Source organism: Astyanax mexicanus, chromosome 16 (assembly GCF_023375975.1).
Source record: "Astyanax mexicanus isolate ESR-SI-001 chromosome 16, AstMex3_surface, whole genome shotgun sequence".
In the NCBI taxonomy this organism is placed as follows: domain Eukaryota; kingdom Metazoa; phylum Chordata; class Actinopteri; order Characiformes; family Acestrorhamphidae; genus Astyanax; species Astyanax mexicanus.
Window position 1 is genome coordinate 5,669,000 of NC_064423.1, and position 20,835 is coordinate 5,689,834.

The following is a 20,835-nucleotide window of genomic DNA, read 5'->3' on the forward strand; positions in this document are numbered from 1 at the left end:
AGAGTAATGAGTTAACAGTCTCTTTTAAGCTTCCGTTAAGAACTTATTTTGACTGGCAGAGAGTTTTTGATAAGCTGCTGGTGGTATAAACGTAATGCAGAGCGGTCGCTTTTAGTGCATTAAGTTGAGTTGGTGTCATACTCTCAGCATGTCGCCTTTTTTATTACTTTCTTTTCATTTATTTTTTTATATTTCTTTCTCCCTCCCACTTGGTCTCTCTTTGCAGCTGTCTTGTTTTTTTTCTCATGCTTTCTTTCTCTCTCTCTTTCTGTCTTTCTTTGTATTTGCTCTTACTTTCTTCCTCTCAGACGGTACAGATGAAGGTCAACTGCATTCGATTCTATTTTGGATGCGGAAATTCTAAGACTAATGGAAATTTCCCATCATTATTTTAGTTAAGAGACATGGATTTCTTCAAAACTTTTAAATATAGGATACGTTGGACCTGAAGAATCATTTTGTAACGTTGACGGCGTTAAAGTTTTTGACAGTATATTATGCAATTGGGATGCATCATAGACTTTAACAATTGGTGAAAAACTGTAGAAGCTGGATGTTCTGGAGAGTAATGAGTTAACAAGCTCTTTTAAGCTTTTGTTAAGAAGTTATTTTGACTGGCAGAGAGTTTTTGATAAGCTGCTGGTGGTATAAACGTAATGCAGAGCGGACGCTTTTAGTGCATTAACTGGAGTTGGTGTCATACTCTCAGCAAGTCGCCTTTTTATTCTTTTCATTTCTTTTTCATCATTACTTTCTCTCTCCCTCTCACTTTGACTCTTTTTAGAGCTCTTTCTCTCCCTGTCTCTCTACCTCTCTCTCCTTCCCTCTCTCTTTCTTCCTCTCAGTCAGTACAGATGAAGGTCAGCGGCATCTGATTCTATTTTGGAAATGGAAATTCGGAGACTAATGGGAGTGTTTTTTTCCCCGCTCACTCTGAGTCGCCTGCGTCTAATTGAATATAGATCACAGAGTAATTCTGAGATTTGACATGATAAAAGCCACTCCAGCTCTGTAGGGGCAGTGATAAGCGCCTTCTCAAGATGGTGATTTAATACACACGAGCAGGACATTAGGAGACGGAGCGGGAGAGGGCGAGCGAGATGGTGAACAAGCTGCAGAAAGCGAGAAGAATCCTCTCGTGGGCCCAAATCGTCGGCCCCGGAGCTCTTAATTATATCCGAACGTTGAAAGGAGAGTCGCGCCAACGCTCCTGTCCTCATTTGCATTATGCATTAAGGTTAGCCTTTGTGTTGATGAAGAGGGCTGTTTTAGCTCCCTTTCCTTCAGCTCTTTCACTTAATGTGGCCACTAAAGGCTTAAAATAGAGAAGGGCCTACGTGGAATGCTTCTCAATACAGCGTGCACAGACCCACTCGCACGCACTCGCGCTCTTTCACGCTGATGCGCCAACCTGTTCTCTGTCTGTACAGACCCTTAATATCCTTAATAATCACAACACACAAAAAATATGATGAATCATCAGAACAAAATGAAAGCGTGGAGAAGAGCATTATGCAGAGAACCTGAATGCTTTGTACTTTGGTGACCATAATACAACTACTCTGATGGCCAATGACACACACACTAACACTCATGCTTTTAGAAGTACTCACTTATTTGTTTTCTCCAAAACAAAAGTGGCCCTCTCTTTTTCGTCACACGTTTGGATATCCATTAGCCCTGTGGAGACGAACTGTAATTGTGATTCGATGGTGAATTGCTCCCCTGTGGCTCTTCCACCAGCAGATCACCAGCAGCATAAAATGCTTGAAACCTGGATCCAACTCAATCCGCACAAATTCAAAAAAGAAAGACTCTGGTTTCATTGATTTATAGCAGTATTTACATTTGGGTGGTTTAGAAATATCTATGGTCTTTGTATGAGACATATATGACAATATACCAGGTGAGAAGAAAACATACATACATGGGTGAATATTATTCAGTTGGCAACAAGTTATTTAACCCCAACTGGTGCAATGAGTTGCTACTCATTTCTCATGTGTTGATGGTTAAGATGTCAATCTGTTTGAGAAGTGTCAAATCATTGGTTGCATCAAGCAGAGAAAAAACATCTAAGGAGATACTTAAAACTGCTAAAATTTTAGTTTAAGGATAGTAAAAACACATCGTTTTCCAGGAAGAATGGTGGCCGGAAAAATGTCCTAAATGTTTGTGTTCCATGATCACTTAAACGTTAGTTGAAATCAAATATAGAAAAAAAACAAAAACAACAGTTGCACTCAGGGATATGATGTTTAATAGTGACGGTAAGAGCATTTCCACACCCACAATGCAGTGAATGGAACTCAAGGGATTGGGACTGAATAGCTGTGTAGCCTAAAAAAAATCACTAATTAGTGAGACTAATTAGAGAGAATAAAAGGCTTCAATTTGTTGAGTTTGATAAAAAAAAATGCAACCTGGTGTCAGTTTGGGCAGTATAACCTAAAATCAGTATCACGATTCATGAAGCTTTTTTACATTTTACTTTATGATTGATGAAACAGTATTTTAATAAAATACTTGAAACCACACTGCATATTCATTGGTGTATATACTGTTGAAGTAGTTTGGTTGAGTCAACGGTTGAGTCCTCCTCCATATTGGTTCTGTCTCAAACTGGTTGCGGCAGAATCTGTAAGTGATTGTCCATGCAATATTATGTGTTTTTTTTTTTTTTTTTTTTAAGGGGAGAGTTTATGAACAGACACAATGGGGAAAGATGACATTGGTTACAGTTAAGTCAATTGGTTATTAGTTTTAATTGATTTATTTTTAATTTAACTGCTCAACCATATTATCATGGAGTCCACTATTTTTGTACCTTTTTGTCCAGAAAACCGGGCAGTAATAATAAGTAGGTAGTCTTTTAAGCCGCCATTCCCCTGGAGTTTGGATGTTCCAGGCTTGGCTTTGGAATTTTATATTCAGCCGTACTCATTACAGAACAAATTTTTGGATAATGACAAATTAGAGCGTGAGTCCAGGCTCTTGGTGTATTGAGGCCAGTGTGTGTTGGCCTCCCCGGCGGTGCAAGCTGAGGCCGTGATCATTAAAGGCTTTTGGCTGGGCTGGGGTGCGCAGCCAGCGTTTGTGCATCCTGAGTTTCTGCACTGGGTTGGTAATGATGATTTGGCTCATAATGAGGCGAAGCATGAACCTGAGGGATTACTCGCTCAGAAGCGAGTTTGCAAGAAGAGACCTGGGCAGGCGGCCATGTTTTTTTTCCACAGACTGACCACCCGGGTCCATGGCTTGCTCAGAGCCGCTAGAAAAGTGTGGTTTTTTTGAAGAGGTTTTGATGTAGCTGCTTCAACTAGAAAGGGCCAGGGGAGATGTTTGGCTGCAGTGGAGAAGTCTAATGAGCTGTTTTGGTCATTTAGTAAAAGATGTGATCAGTTTAAGAGCAGTGCAATACAGGCTAAGTGATTGACTGACCACACCAGGCCTCAGATAGATGACCATGGAAGTTCTGGCCAGGAATTAAAGTTTTTTTTGTGGGGGTCCTGGCATGTAGTTATCATATATATATAAAAAAACAAAAAAAACAAACATGAAATAGGGGTTCTGAGTGGTCAAGCAGATTGGGAGATGATTGGGAGATTGCTGGTTCGAATCCCGGGCATGCAGCTTGTATCAGCTGCCAGAGCCCTGAAAGAGCACAATTTACCTTTCTCCTAGGGTGGTGTGGATCAGCACAAGGCTGCATCTGTGAGCTGATGTATCAGAACCGAGTCACTACGCTTTCCTCCGAGCGTTAGCGCTGTGATGCTACTCTGCAGTGCTGCATCAACAGCATTCAGTGACTTCATATGTATCGGAGGAGACGTGTGCTAGTCTTCACTATCCTTGTGCTAACAGCTAAATGGGTTGGACAATTGTGCTAATGTAAATAAGGAAAAAAGGGCAGAAAAAAGAACATGAATTTGCTGTTTGGCTGAAAGGACCTGAAATTACCTAATTTTCCTCATTTAATAATGTTTTCCTCTTTATAGTTTAGGAACAGTTTTGTAGTTACTGAACATCCATTCATGCCATTCATCCAATAAGGCTACAACTTGCAACTTGACTGAACATTATCATTTATTTTACTCCCTAAAGTAAAAAAAGTGTTTTTTAATGTCACAGATCAACAAATTATTCATCTGAATATTGCAGTGTCACCATTGTTTAAACTGTCTGTACGTTGGAGCACCACTCCACCATGTTATTATTCTCATACTTGCCTTGTCATGACATTTACTGTCGGAAATGATGTTAACATCATGTGACTGCATCGTTTCAGGGACGTGTTTGGCTGCGAGAGACCAACACATTGTGACATTCTGGCATAAAGGGCTGTTAATTATCACGACCACAGGAAGCAGAACAGGTTGATTGGACGTTTGATGTTTTTGCCCTCTTTCACTCTCCTCCCTGATTGGACGGGAGAGGCTCTGACATTTTGGAGGCATGGGTGACCTGTCCTTTAAATGGCTGATCAATTCCCTAAGCATGTCTGACATTTGCTTACTAGCTGCTATTTTCTGCTTGCATACGATTATAGACAGCATTACAGAGAGGACAGGAGAGCAGGAAGAGGAAGCGATGGAGACTGGCTGTGATTTGGCACAACAAACGGCTGAGATTTCTTTGGTTTTCTTTTTGTATCATATAAAGAAAAGGCATGCACGGATGTTGACATGAACTCTGCATACAGTTCAGCGAAGCAACCTGTTGTTTTTCTTGAATCCCGGCGGTGCTGTGTGCTCTCTGGCCTGGAGTCCTTCAGCAACATTTGTATTATAGTGGAGAGTGGACAGTAGGGGTCACTCTCTCTCCTTTGATGAGTGATTTAATGCTTGGAGAGACACATCGGGTGTTGGATGTTGTTCTCTGGGGCATGGCGTTCTATATGCGAGAATATGGCAAGTTTTTTTTGTCAGATTGGATAAAGAAAGAAAGTAAAAGCTATTAAAAGTGAATTTTAGCACTAGTTAAACTATTGTTACACTCTATAACTTGTCCAAAAATGTGTAAGTAAAAGGATTATCTTGATGTTTTTTTCTTGTTGTAGACAATTTTGCATACATCATTTAATTGCATCATTTGCACATTACAGTAGGACATGGAAACCCATGCAAGAATAACGATAATGAAAAAAAAAAAAAAGAGTGGAGTGGAGAATATATATCCTCATCCAGCGAAAATCCAGACAATGCCGTAGTTACCTGAGGAAGATCCACTTCATGGTTTATTAATATCTTAACTTCTTCAGGGTTGATCTAATTGGCCTGTTGTCAGGTTGCGAAGGCTTAGTGCCAAGCAGACAGCTCGATCTGTAACCCAGGGCATGCCCCGGGATGTTTACCTTAGTTCCTTTGATTTCTGACGCAAACCACTGCGAGCTTATCCGAGTTTCTCGTCTGAGCGCATCTGCTGAACACGAGGCCCTCCTGATGTTTCTTTGGTGCTGCTGAACGACAAGCTCCTCCTAAGATTCGATTGGATGGGAAGATCATCTTCCTGCTCTGAAATGCAGCATTGAGCCAGAATGAGGAGGATGTCCGCTCTGTTAGGCGGCAGCGGCAGGGGTTCGGGCTTACGGTGGTGTCCGTATGCTCAGGCACACAACGAAGGAGAGCGGACCGCAGCGGAGGAGGCTGAAAACTGCAGGAGCTGATGTGGATTGATGAATCATAACTTGGTTATGAACTGTGAGTTCTGGGCTGCCAGACGTATTGCTTTTTACCACTGTGGCACCAGCTGTGTTGTCAAAGGTACTCTAATGTGAGCTGAAGCATAGATTTGTGAGACAAACAAACAGACAGAAAACAAAAGCAGCTGTTTTTGTCATACATGTGTTCGTGAATATAATTAAATGCATTTGTGTGCATATGTATGATTCTCTTACTTTGCTGTTTTTTAATTCTGCCTGTGTTAAACTGATAGAGGTTCTTCTTCGTTTGCTTCAGATTCTTTCAGACTTTTTAGTTTGTCAGAACAAAAAGTTCAGGTGTTTTAATAGCCTAAAAAATAAAAAAATAAATTTGTCTCAGTCCAGATCAACTGAACTATAGTCTGGCTTGAACACCTTGAAGCTTGTTTGGACTTCCGAACCAAAGCACCTTATTATCTCAGCGCCCATTTTAAAACGAAAGCAAGGCTTGGGAGTATGCTCCTAAGCCAGAAGTTCTAAGGCAGCGAGGGAGCCGACTAAATATCTACCAGTTTAAATGGCAGCGCCTGTATGAACACCTCTCTGAATAAATGGTGAAATCTGTTAAAAATGCGCAGAAAATAAATGGTTCCTCTGGCAGCTTCGATATGTGAAGATAATTAGTGGATAAATCACACTTAAATATTAGTCCACATTAATAAGATTAATTTGAATAACCTTCCAGCACTACCTTTAGCATTAGGTCATATTTATACATTAAATCATTGGCAAACATGACATGAAAGCAGAAGCAAAAAAAAAAAAAAAACAAGCTGTAAAAAGTCTGTAGGATCTTTTCAGAAAGCCTCGGAAAACACGCAGCTCTGAGGTCTCGGAGTGAGGAGAGAGTAGGAGAACAGGACTGAATAGGGAGGAGACCGACTTTTGTGTGAGGAGCAGCTGCACCTCGTGTACCTGGTGATTAAGACCTTGATGTCCTGTCGAGGGAACGACTGGGAGAGAGGAGCACCAGCTCAGTTCACTGTGGGGAAGGATGGGCCCTTGGCGAGATGCTTCACAGACCGTGTCCTCATCCCACTGACCATGCTGATGTCCTTGCTGTTTTTAAAAAAGAAGGAGGAGAAACAAAAAAAAAATGTGTTTTTTAAGAGTGGTGGAAATGTAGGGTAGTAGTAGTATTATATTAAAGGACTGAGGGTGCCAAGGTTGTCTGAAAAGCTAAAAAAAAAAAAAAAAAAGGCTTTTGTAAAAATTTTGGAAAACTTGCTTCTTGGCGGAAAGATTATTTTTTGATCCAATCAATTCAAGTAGTAGTTTTATTGTCAATACTGCATATGTACAGGACATACAGAGAATTGAAATTACGTTACTCTCCTTCGCAATTTTACAGCAGGTACAGATAATAGACATAAAATAATTCATAAGTATCTTAGGGTGACACTTTGTCAGTTTTTTCAAAGAATCTTTTGAGCAAAACATAGTTTCTGGCAAAAAAAAAGAAAAAAAAAAAAAGAAAAATAAATCAAAGTTTCAAAGGCCCAATCCCATTTTACCCCTTGGCTCTACCACTCCTCCCCCTTACAATTGGGACAACTTTTCACGCACCCTATACGTCATCAGGAGCGCTAAAGTTCTGTAGCCTAGCTGCTGCTGGTTAACTAGTTAACTTTAGGGTTTATTGTACGTCTTCAGAAAGGGGGAATATGATGCAGAAATAAATTATTATTGTTATTATTAGCTTGTATTTTATTTTTCTGTTCTGCCTTAAATGCTGCCATTTAAGATGGAATGGGAAAGTTAGTTAGCTACTGAGACAAACCACTAGCGTTAAATTTTATGCTTGTTATGAAGAATTCAGCCATAAAACATTGAAACTACACTTTAAACTATGGTAATATAGTGCTAAATATCTCTTTTAACAAGGAAAATACGTGTATGTTTTTTTTTTGGTCACTTGTTACGCCATCATACCAGAGATTCTCTTACCCCTTGGTTTTAAGTGTGCATCTGAAAAATCTCTATATGAAGGGCTAACAAGACCTATCCTAATTTTACTTTGGGTTTGGTAATGGCTTGCCTTTGTTTATTTTCAAAAAAAAAAAAGCTTGCCCAAAATCTGTAGAAATGACAGATACCAGTTTAAGCTCAAGACTACAGGTTATCACAAACCTTAAATATTGAGGATCATGTTCTTGACATAAATAAACTGCTCCAGTTTGTTAGAGACCAGACCCATACTAACTCTTCTTAAGAGTCTTGGTTCGGTTGTTTTGGTCTTACGACTAAAAAGTGCACGTGTGAAAATGTTTTGAGCATTTGATACCAGATAATTTGGAAAAAAATTGTGTTGAGCAAACGATTAAACAGGTTCAGACGATTTGACAGTTTTAGACACTGATGAACATGAATTAACATCACCTTTCTTTCATAAATCAAAACTGTCTTCCATAGTATCATGTATTTTTATTCTCTCTCTCTCTCTCTTTCTCTCTCTCTCTCTCTCTCTGTCTCGCCCACAGTCACTGGTGTGAGTGCACTCAAGTTAAGACCTTTATTATACAGTATTTGGTTGGAGGAAAAAAGGACGGCTGGTAGTTCTGAATGACAACACATTGGGGAGCTGTGCCCACTTGCTCATAGCTGGATGGAAAGATTAGAAATGCATTAATTTATTATTGTCGTCTTCTCAAACCCTTCAGGAAATTTACTCCCCCTCCTTTTTCCCCAACTCTGCCCCAGTCCAAGGTCTTTATCAATGACTGTAGATCGTATAGTCGCCGCAATGTCCCAAAATGTCCAGTCTCCACAGATCCCAGTGCTTCTGCTGGCTGGTTGCAGTATAATGTTTTTCTCTGCTCATCCGCATACAGGGGTTGGACAATGAAACTGAAACACTTGGTTTTAGACCACAATAATTTATTAAGGCGACGGACAGTTCTGGTGGAAACAGGAGAGTTGAGGTGCACATTGAATTCTGCCTTGATTTGGGCAGCCGTGGTTTTAGGTTTTTTGGATGCAATCCGGGTTAGCACCCGAACATCCCTTTCAGATAGCTTCCTCTTACAGTGTCCACAGTTAATCCTGTTGGATGTGGTTGGTTCTTCTTGGTGGTATGCTGACATTACCCTGGATACCGTGGTTCATCACAAAGACTTGCTGTCTTGGTCACAGATGCTCCAGCAAGACGTGCACCAACAATTTGTCCTCTTTTGAACTCTGGTATGTCTCCCATAATGTTGTGTGCATTGTGATATTTAGAGCAAAACTGTGCTCTTACCCTGCTAATTGAACCTTCACACTCTACTCTTACTGGTGCAATGTGCAATTAATGAAGATTGGACACCAGGCTGCTCCAATTTATCCATGAATCCTCCCACACTAAAATGACAGGTGTTTCAGTTTCATTGTCCAACCCCTGTAGGTTTCAATGGCAAAACACCACTCAACCAGTTTAAAAAAAATTATTGTGCTATAACTTTAGAAGACAGAGTTACACTGGATAGAAGTGATTAGAATGATTGACATACTTTGCTAGAAAAGACAGTTTTCAGTATATGGAGTAGCTTAGTTTGTATTTAAGCTGTCAGGCAATTAGCTTGTAAATCTAATAATATTATTGATCATGTGGTGTTTGTTGTTTTCCTGTTGGTCGCGTTAACAGACAGCCTGCATGAAGTTATTAACTTTTTTTTGTAATTCTGATGTTTGCATGCAATTGACAATGTGATCTAATGAGCTGTTAGCCAGTCAGCTAACTTAAATGTGTATTTTCTGGACTGTAGTGTTTGCACTGTATTTGTACTGTATCAGTATTTGTGCCCAAATACATTATTTCATTTATTTTTTGCAGTTTTATCACAGAACCCTGGGCCATAGTAGGGTAAAATCATCTCATTGGAACAGAGTAAAGAGAGATGAGTTCCGATACTGTAGTTTGATGTAAATGTAAATGGTTTGGTGATAAAATATATGAGCTATTAGACGGGGGAAGGTGGAGGGAGAAGCTCTGCAAATTTTACAGCATAGCGGATATTTTTGGCTTCATTTCTTCAGAACAGAAGAAAATAGAACCACAGTTTTCATACTTGACTTTCTAAAATGTACAGTACCTGTCGGAAGTTTGGACACACTCCTTCTTTTATGTTTTCTTTCTTTTTATGTTTTTTTAACATTGTAAATTTAAAACTGACGACATTAAATCTACCAGTATACAGAAACACATACATAATTATTTTTTACCTAAAAGTGTTAAATCTCAGGGTCTTCATAAGGGAGAGTCACACGGAATAGTTTTCTCAGTGTCTTGAAGGAAGGATTTTCTGGAGGTGCTGAACAATAGTTGCTGCTTTTCCTTCAAGCTGTGAGCTCATCCCAATTAAATCACCTCAAATCACCATCTCAGTTCATCAGGTTTAGATCAGGTATTAATGTGGAGGAATAACACTTTTTAATGTTTACTACAGAATTATATATACCTTTAACTGGTTTTTAATGTCTTTAATATTAATCCACAATGTAAAACATATATTCTATAAAAAAAGAAAACCGTTGAATAAAGAAGCTGTGTCCAAACTTTTGGTAGGTGTAAGCGGGTGAAGCTGCCGTATATAAAACATTCTGTCTTCCTTGTCAGCTAGAAGGTGGACTTATTATGTTGTTAGAAATTATATATTTTCCCTGTCCAACAGAAGTAAGTAATTTGTAATCTTTATATAGTGCAGTCTTTTACTAAAGGTAAAAAATCTCTTTTACGCAAATCATGCATAATCGATTTCCTCATTAGAGCACCTCATCTGTGCATCTTTTCACAACAACTGATGTTGAAAAAAAAAAAAATATTCTCTTCACAATCACCATAACCTGTTATTCTTGTTGGCGTTCGCTCATCAGAATGCATGAATTCTTTTTCTGTAAATGCCATGGCTGCTGTACAACTAAACGTGTGTATAGTAAATAAACAAACAAATAAATCTGTTTTACATTCAAACTAGTGAGCAAAATGCCCGGAAACCAGCGTAAAAGCGTTATCATAATCTGTGGATCTGAAATATGGTTTGAACCTACTTTGCATCAACAAATTGAACATTTAGGGCTTTCACATTGTTGTTGTTTGTTGCATTGTATACCTTTAGTCCCTTTAGATTTGGTTTGACACTGCAGTTTATTAGAGTGCACTAAAAAACTTTAGTATATACTAAATGCATTGAATTGATTGGTTTGTAGAATATTCTACAACTTGTGTAAGTTGACTTTCAAGACGAGACAAGATCCTTCTGTAACTGTAACAGATCCACTCAGTTTCCTTTTTATCTTTGTTTCCAAGACAAGAAAAGACACGATCCTTCTGTAACTGTAACAGATCCACTCAGTGTCCTTTTTATCTTTTTTCCAAGACAAGACAAGACAATACCCTTCTGTAACTGTAACAGTTTCCTTTTTATCTTTTTTTCCCTATTTTTTTCCTATTTTTAACTAGGCCAATTGCCCCACCCATTCAGCTGCATAGTGATTTCTATCAACTAGTGATGCCACAACACCAGTAATGTGAAGACTAGCCTAAGCCTCCTCCGACACATGTAAAGTTAGACTCTTTTTGAACCTTTTTGCCGAGTAGCATCACAGCGCTAACACTCGGAGGAAAACGCAGCGACTCGGTTCTGATACACCCTTGGAGTGTTAAGGGAAAAGAGCGCCATATACTGTACCCACCCAGAGAGAGCAAGGCCGATTGTGCACTCTCAAGGCTCCAGCAGCTGATGGCAAGGGATAATCTACAGTTATGGTAGATATGGGTATTTCAGCCCAACACAGCTTCTTTTACTTTCGTTCAATGGGTGATGACATACTGGACCTGGACCAAATTTTGGCTCTTTGGTCTGGACCATATTTCACGATACCTTTCACAACAGTTTGATTTGGACCTAAGGTCCTGACCAAAAACAAAGTAGGTCTTACTGTTAACTTGTATATTGCACTGTGTACAGTTTCTGTGTATTTAAACAGTTAATACAACTCAGAAACCCCTAACTTGAGGAAGAGCCCTTGCTTAGATAAAAAAATTAATGCTGATGAGTTGCGGAAAATGAAGGGCTTTTCAATATATTTCTGGCAATATTAAATCACACAGTTTGTCCATTGTATTTCGGTGCACTTCCCTGCGAGATGTGTTGTGCCAATATTTAAAATTGTAGTTAATAGCAGAAAGTGTTCCTGAGTAAAATACTAATTTGCGTTTGCTAACAGCTGCCGAGTCTTCCATTAGCATTTGGCATACAGCAGCTAAGCGCTAAATGATCTGGCGAGTGTTGGAAAACTGTCTGGAATTTAACAGACTTTTGAAGCAAACAATGAGCAAAACATTATGAAACAACCAAGAAATGGAAATCTGTGTAATTACTTTTTAAAGTTAGTAATTAACTTTAAATAAAATGTTTCTCAGGTTTTTTTTTTTTTTTTTTTTTGTTTAATATATTATATGATATTCAGTCATATCTTATTTTCTGCATATAATGCTCTAAATGACAATATTTTTATTAGTAACATTAGCTTCTGTTACATTAGACATACTGAATACATACACAGTGATAGATATGAGGACATATCTATGGACACAAACAGGAGGAGGGAATTATAAATGAAAGTAATCTTTTATTTTTAACTAAAAAGTGCTCTGCCCAAAAAATACCTGATTGTCATCATATTGACTCTACTTTCAACTTCAACTGATCTGTCATTTTTTGTTAAGTAAATTAGCAAGTCTGATATTTTGTCTCATTTGTCTGATTTGATTATTTTTCTACCTTTCAGACCTTTGTGAAAATCTGATGTTTAAATCTAAGGTTTCCTATCAAATTAATGCATAAACATAAAAAAGTATAGGCTTTACAAAACCATACTATATATAAATATATGTACAAACAAAACATAAAAAAATTGATTTATGCATAAAAACGTTAAAGTCCTCTGTAAAAAATATAAATGTTTTGCTGAATTTAAAATGTAGTAAGAGTATACATTTTGAATACATATCTGTTTTTCTGTTTTAGGGCAGTCTAAAGAGCAGCCATCAGATATCTCCTCAGGAGTTTCTCACTGAGCTGAAGAGTGGAGCTACTGACGAGAAGCTGTTTACCTGCCTCGACTCCCTCCGAGTGTCCCTCACCAGCAATCCAGTCAGGTATGCAAACCCATGCACGCACGCACGCACACACACACACACACACACACACACTCACACGCACATGCACATACATGCACTTATCCTGGGCGGTATGACCATTGGTTTGTTTGTTTATTTCTTTATTTATTTATTTATTGCATGACTGGGCTTTAATACAGGTTTATGACTTCCTCTACTGTTAGGAGTACATATAATATTAAACACTAAGGCTTGAATACTATTGGATTTACTTTGTCCCACAAAAATACACAATATATGAATAAATCAGACTTAATTATCAGAAAAAAGGCTATATAAATGCTATATAACTATAAATGCTCCTAAAATACTAAATGTTTAATTTTCCTAATAGATATTTCTCTATTAAGCTCTATTGCACAAATAGGGAACAAGATTAATATCAAATTACAATATGTTATTCTTGAAGCCATAAGAGCCAAAATTCCCTTCTTTCTCCTGTAAACAAATACATTCAATTCAGTGTGCATTAAAAGTATCCTTCAAGCTACAATGTTAATATATTTAAAAAGGCTATAGTTACTACCCAAGTTTTATGCAGTTAAGAGAAAGTTTTTCTCAGAGTTGTGGATTAATTGTGGACACAATTCCATTCGTCTCTTTTCTGGGAAAATAATTGCTGTTTGCTGTTTGTTTTCTATTTTACTCGTATGAAAACACTCATACGATGAGGAACAGCAGCAGGAGCTTCTCAGATTGTTTTTCTCATTTTTCTCCAGGCAGGACAGAGCTAGACGAGTGTTTGACTCCACAAGGCTGAGCTATTACTCCAGTGTATTTGTTTGTTATGCTAACTGGCTAGCGAGCTGTATCTGCTTCTCTGGTGGTGCTGTTCTACACAGCGCTCCACAGCGCCTCTAGTGGTAGGTTGATATGTGAAAAATACAGGATGAACCGATATACTGCCCAGCACTTGCACACCACATGCATTAACTCGTTTTTTTTCAGACACTTATTAATGCTGGGTCTTACTCACTCCGATCTTAAAAAAAAAAACATATTACATGCACACACATTTGCGCACACACACACACACACACACTAACAATATACTAAACCAAAAAACCTACTCACTGCTCTCCCCACCTCATCTGACCCTGCTACCCACCTTGTCTAACCTTTGACATTTGGCTAATATCTGCCTCCTGTGCGAGGCCCATTGGTAGGATCTTACAGCAGCACTGCATGCTGGGATGCATTAATATTTATTTCTGATCTGCACCATGCTGGAGGTTCTCCCTCCTGCCTCTTAATTGTTTGATGCCAGTCGTGACAAGCTCTCCTGCTGTTCGCCCATATTTGAACCACAAACACAGGCCAGGCTTCTCCGCAAAGAAAATATTTTTTGATAATTAAAGCTGTTTTTTTTAAGACAATTTAAACTTATTTAGTTGAATGCTTCGTGCTGTTTTAAATTGCTGCAGGCTGTGGACAGGGAGGTGGACAAATAGAGCATTGAAAAAACGAGGAGGACGAAATAAAAAAACAGATTCTCATTAGCTTGTGTGTTCTTTTAGTTGTAGATTGTTGGTGGCCTTATTTTAGTACGGTTTAAATGTGCAATTAATGTTGTTTTCCTTTTACCGTGGAAGTTGGGTGTCAGCTGAAAATGGCGTTACACCCTTGTTGACTTTGTTCCAGTTAAATATCTTGATTTAACACTGTTTTAAACATTCCCAGAACACAGTTAGCTAAAGACTTTGGAGTTTATCACAACTGGTTTGACTTTTTTTGGCAGTGTTTTATGGCAAACACAACCAAAATCTATCACATTTTTGCCGCAGGTTAAAATTGTTAGAGGTTACCAGAGGGTAACATCAAGTTATGCAGTACTTTTGGTTTACACATATCCACAGAGATAGAAGTTGGCAATACTGCGTGAACTACTGGTTTTAATAGATAGACATTACTAGTTAAAAGTGCAAAGAAACCATATAGAACTGCTTATTTTAACTAGAAAATTTTAACATCTTGATTCAAATAAAATAAAGCATTGAATGATGAACAGACTAATCCTTATTGGTGACATTTGTCAAGATGAATCAGTACTGGGCGGTATATCAGTTCATCCAGTATATACTAGAGGGGAAATTAAATCCGGGATGCATTTTTCACATTCCCCCACACCACTAGAGGCACTGTGGAGCGCTGAGATACAAAAAGGGCCCTTAAAGGAGAACACGGACACAACTCGTTAGCTAATGCTAGCCAGATAGCACAATAAGCTTACGTACTGAAGTAATGGTAGCTTAGCCATAGGGAGGCTAAAACTCTGTCCTGCCTGGAAAGAAATGAGAACAGCACTTTATCTAAGGAGCTCCTGCTGCTGTTTCTCATTGTTTGAGAAAAATAGAAAAACAACAGCAAACAGCCATTATTCACTCAGGAAAGAGACGAATGGAAATACACAATCGATTCACAGTTCGGAAAAAAAGAGCCCAGAATTAGTCCTGAGTACAGAATCAATTCTGTACAGTGAGAAAACGCCATAAAACTCTGGAAATCACACTGAATTGATTGTATTGGTTAACTGGAGAAAAAAGGGAAGTGTGTCCAATTTTAATACAATATCTTTAATGGCTTCAATAATAACATCTTGTAAATGAATATTAAACTTGGGTCTAACTTGTGGAATAGAGCTTTTGAGATTCATCGCTTATGTATACTTAAACATTAGGTATTTTTCGGTCTTTATAGTGTTAAACTGTTTAAAATCTAAACCTTAATTTGAAGCCTTTATGTTTTATATTATATGTACTCATAAAAGCAGAGTAAGTGAAAAATCTGTATAAAAGCCCAGTCACAAAAAAATTAAAATAATAATAATAACAATAAAAACGTGACATACAGTGAAACCGTCTTGAAAAATACTGTGATACATTTTTGGTCATACAGCTCAGAACTAAGATACATTTTCAGAATATCTCACTAAACAAGAAGAAAGGTTAGACAAATAATTTTTTTTCTTGCAGCTTGTATTGTTTGGTTGCTGTTCTTTTTTATTTGAAGCTTTAGTTTTGAACTGATTACAGGAGTCCAGTCAATGAAAATAGTGTAAGAGAGACTCTTTTGTGTTTGTTCAGATAAAGTTAATACATTCATTTAAAGTTAATTTGGCAGACTATGCTAAGCAGTGTGTCCAATATCAAAAGGCTGGAGCTAGCCAATAAGCTATCACCATCCATAGATGGAGAATGAAGGTGGGTTGGAGGGATGGAGAGAGAGAGTGATGTGATGGTACACTTTTCATCCTCTCTGCATCCTTTATTGGCATAATTCATGAAATGTCATGATTTCTATTAGCTCTGTGCTCGGTGTTCTGGCACGTTCCGCCATGGAGTGTCGCCGGCCGCCGGAATGATCCACGATCGACCTTGCGTGGCAGTGGCAGAGCGCGACCATTATTCACGCTCCCCGTACATTCTCGTTTGTTTACAAGGTTAAAAAAAACTCCTAACCAATCCAATCTAGCTTTTAGCATGTGTCATCCGGCTCCAGTGCCACTACTGCGATGAGTAGCTGCCGCTGCTCGTTTGATTAATACGTTTATTACCGTCTCGTCTGCTGATTAAAGCTCACACTGTGCTTGGGACTGAGTTCTTTCAGTTTCTTTATGTAGGGACTGTCCCTGCTCCATCAGCACCACCTTAAACATTGCTTGTGCACCTACTCTAACAACACACCAGGAGGGTGAAGACTAGCACACGCCTCCTCCGATACATGTGAAGTCAGACTCCGCCTCTTTTTGAACTGCTGCTGATGCTGTAGCATTGCCGGGTGGCATCACAGCGCTAACGCTCGGAGGAAAGCGCAGTGACTCGGTTCTGATACATCAGCTCACAGACGCAGCCTTGTGCTGATCCACATGACCCTAGGAGTGAAGAGGGGAAAGAGCACTATCTTCTGTACCCACCCAGAGAGAGAGAGAGAGTAAGGCCAATTGTGCTTTCTCAGGGCTTCAGCAGTTAATAATAAGCTGCATGACCAGGATTTGAACCAGCCCAATCTCCTGATTACAGTGGCAGTGCTTTTTCAGACACAAGTTTTTTGTTAACACAACAATGTTTTAAGTTAATGTTAAACCCAGTCAACACATCAGCACAACAGAATAAGGGTAGCTTGCTCTTATAGCCTACAACAGGTGAGTTTTTTTTCCTCAAAACGCTGGTGAAGAAACTATGGCACATGCCTATTAAACTAAAATTAGATTAAAAACTAATTTTTTTGTTGACTTAAAAAACATAAGCACACATTTTCAGGTTTGAAGTTTGAAAATAGCTCATTTTATGTAATTGTACTGGCCATAATTGTACATTCACTCAAAAAAAAATACTAGTTCAACCAGTTCAACACGAAATCATTGTGGAGATGAGAACATCTCTGTGTGAACGTGGTGACTTGTGCGTTCTCCCCTTGGCCCTGTAGGCCTGCTTGTGTTTGGTACGTGGGCTTCAGACAGACGTGTGCTGCATGTGCCGCAGTTGCTCATTCATTAATGACAGATTGAGCAGTGTTTCTTGTTCATGAGACTTTGATGAAGGGGTGCATTAACTACACTGTGGGGGAAGAGAGCGGGTGGATCACTGCTGGAGATTGATTATTCTAATAGGGAACATATCCAACGTGTGTTTCTAGTATTAGCATACAAAAAGAAAGAAGATAAGAGAGAGAGCATAAAGCTCTTCTGTGTAAGTCCTGAACTGAAAAGTATGGTAGGACTACTATTTATTCTCACACATCATTTTTTAAGACTTGTGTGTGTGTGTGTTTGGATGTATATAAGATTTATCATTTAACCAAAGGTATATGTGTATATGTATTCATGTTTATACAAATTGAGTACAACAAGAAAAAATAACCAAAAAAGTCAAATACAAAAGTATGGGTATTTATTTTATTTTTTTTTTTCCCTTATTTTCCCACATTCTCATTTTAGAAACCAATCGGCTTTAACGGAGTTGAATCTAATCATTGTAGGCAAGTTTGTTTGCTTGGAAGCCATGTGTTTACAACACCACCAGGCAGTTATTTTAGGTCACACAAGACTAGGCCCTAAAATATATAAATGGGGAGAGGCCAAAATACACAAAAAAATATATATTTCAAAATAATACTTTAAAACAGGGTTTAGATAATAATGCACATTATTTGCCCCCTATCCCATTAAGGATAATTCTTAGTACAGCCACTAAGGGTAAGTTTCATTAATGAAATTTAAAATTTGGAAAACAGGCCACTGTTAAGTTGCACATTTTGGCTTTTCAATTTCTTTACTGAAATATTACTGAAATTAAAAAAAAATGACCCATTAGTGTATTTCAGTGAAATATACTTATTTTTCTGTTTCTCTCTTTTAGCGCTTTTCCACCGATGTGGAACCAGCACCGCTCTGTTTTGTGAACCCACTAAAACTGGCAAAAAGTCAGGCTGGTTCGCTGAAAATCACCACAGTTCTTGTAAGGCGAAACAGAAGTGGTTCAAGAATCAGAGTTCTTTTAAAAGATTCTGGTTAAATGATAAATTGTCACACACAGCACTTACTCTCTGCCATTTAAAATGATCTAAATTCTATAAAGATGTTGAGATACTGAGCTCAGTTCATTTCTTTTTATTTGTGCTTTTGGGATGTAATCAGTTACTACACTGAACACACTTCTTGTTCATGTGACAAGGGGCATCATGCTTACAGTGCAAAACTAGCCTTATTTCTCAATGCAAAGTACGCCAGGTTTAAACCAACACGCTTTATCATGCTGACTTGGCAAGTTTGACTCACAAGTACAAACTCTTGAGGACGGGAGGATGCTGTACGGTCTGTAATTGGAAAGCGGCGTGGTGCGAAATGCATTCTGGTCCACACAGGTCACCTTCTGATGTCTTTCTGATAATACAAGTAGGGCAAGAATATAGCTGGGCAGTTGGACTGTACTTCAATAGAATTTGAGTGGAACAGTAGTTATTAAAATTGTAGTTATTAAATAAGTTAAGAAATAAAATAAATATATTTTTGCAAGACACCAATAGTATTTATGTACTTTTTATTTAGTAGATAGGGGTGCTTTCTTCTTAGCCGCATATATTTTAATGCTTGTTTCTTATTTAACTGTCTTATTTCTTCTCATTCATCTACCTACGCTTGCCTTAATACCATGCAGAAGTTCTGTTCACTTCACGGTGTGGAACACACTCAGCGTTGAGTAAAAGGGACTTACAGCTTGGTTTTCTCATTAGCACACATTGGTGCTAATTGGCAAGTGGCCTTCATTTCACCCACAAGCACATTCACTCTGAATAGCCTTACCGCTGCATGATTTTTACCTTGGAGGGAGAATGTATAGGCCTTTTCAATGTTAAACATAACTTAAATATTTAATGGAGATGCAAAAAGTCTAGGCATTGACCATAATGCAATAAATTGATTTTATACTTTAATTATCATCGAACTTTGAAACAAAAAGTGTGTAGGCCTGTATTTTAAGTATCTGCTTTTTTGCTTCACTTTCTCACTCATTTTCTGTAGAGGCTAGCCTCACTCATGTACTGCAGTTTAAATAGCAAATCCCCTTTTCATGAACAGGTTTGAACTTTGTTTTATTGATAGAATATCAAAATCAAAAATCCTGGCAGCTATGACAGCAACAACATTGCATCTGATCATATCAGCGTTAAATCAGAGTTAAAAACTGTGTTATGAGTTGTCATAAAGAATTATTGTAGCACCTGATTGATATCTATTTGATATGAGGCTTTAGATAAAAGCTCTAAGTGTATGAGGACATGTTTTACTCTGGGGAATATGCAGATGCCATCTCTGATATGCATATTTTTGGCTTTTAAATGTGTTGCCGTTTTTGCTAAATGTGTTCATATTTATATCCCAAAAGTGTGAACTATAAGGCTATAAGGCCACCCTGTATTATAAGGCGCACTGTTAATGAACGTCTATTTTCTGGTCTATTTTCATACATAAGGCGCACCGGATTATAAGGCGCATTTAAGAAGGCATTATAAGAACTTCTGATTCAGCAGGTCTCGCTGCTGCGTGGTGGTGTTTGGTAGCTAACTAAGTAAGCTAAGTAAAGCTAAGCTAAAAGTAAACAAAACTGTAAAAAAAAAATGACTTTCTTTTAAAGTCAAACAAAAGCTGGATGTTAATCTACACACATTTCTCTTCTGAAAACTGTTTATTTGGGTGAGTAAAGTGCTTCCGTAAGCTTAGATTCACACATTTCTCCAGCACTAAGGCTGGAAGATTAGCATTAGCGGCTAACCACTCCAGCAGTGCGAGCCAGGGTTAGGACCAGGTTACAGGCTGATAATACTTACCTTTGTTAGCGGGTAATGCTAATGCTGCTCCAGTGGTGCTAGCCAGTGTTAGGAGCAGGTTATAGGTTATGAAACTCTTGAATACCTGACTTGTAAAATTCATACATAAGGAGCACCGGATTAAAAGTAGTACTGGCTATTTTTGGGAAAATTAAAGTATTTTAGGTGCATCTTATAGTCTGAAAAATACGGTAAATGTCTGCATGGGTATACATGTGTGGGGGCGTGTTTGTCTGTGTGCAGTAAATGTGTAATGATGTTGATGTTAATGTTAATAAATAGTGTTTTGTGTGTGCCTCTGTGAGAGATTGCAGGTGTGGACAGCAAGATTCACCCTTCAGCTGTCTGCAGTTTGATTTGTGTCTAAAAATCTCTTGCAGACACACACACAAACACACACTCTCTTACACACACACACACACACACATGCTCCCTCATTCCCCCTGTCTCATGGGGGTGGGTGGTTTGCACTGGGCCGTGGCGAAGGTGCAGAAGGGGCATAATTTATTCCCATATTTGCCTTTTCCCATTCAGGTGAAGTGTCTGATTGGACGAGTGAGTGATGTTTCCATTACCTGCCCCCGCCACCATGAGTGACATTGATTTTCCTTTTCTCCCCCTCTCTCACTCCCTCTCCCTTTTTTCGGTG

At 38.5% G+C, this 20,835-nt stretch overlaps 1 protein-coding gene across 5 annotated transcripts in view; it reads left to right on the forward strand.

The window, feature by feature from the left end:
- Positions 1 to 20,835, forward strand: part of diaph3 (diaphanous-related formin 3) — a 557,032-nt gene that overhangs the window by 81,836 nt on the left and 454,361 nt on the right. For all 5 annotated transcript variants that reach the window (XM_049465746.1, XM_049465747.1, XM_049465749.1 and 2 more), the window contains one exon: positions 12,709 to 12,839. In XM_049465746.1, the coding sequence (XP_049321703.1) occupies positions 12,709 to 12,839 (131 nt within the window). The remainder of the gene's footprint in view (positions 1 to 12,708; positions 12,840 to 20,835) is intronic.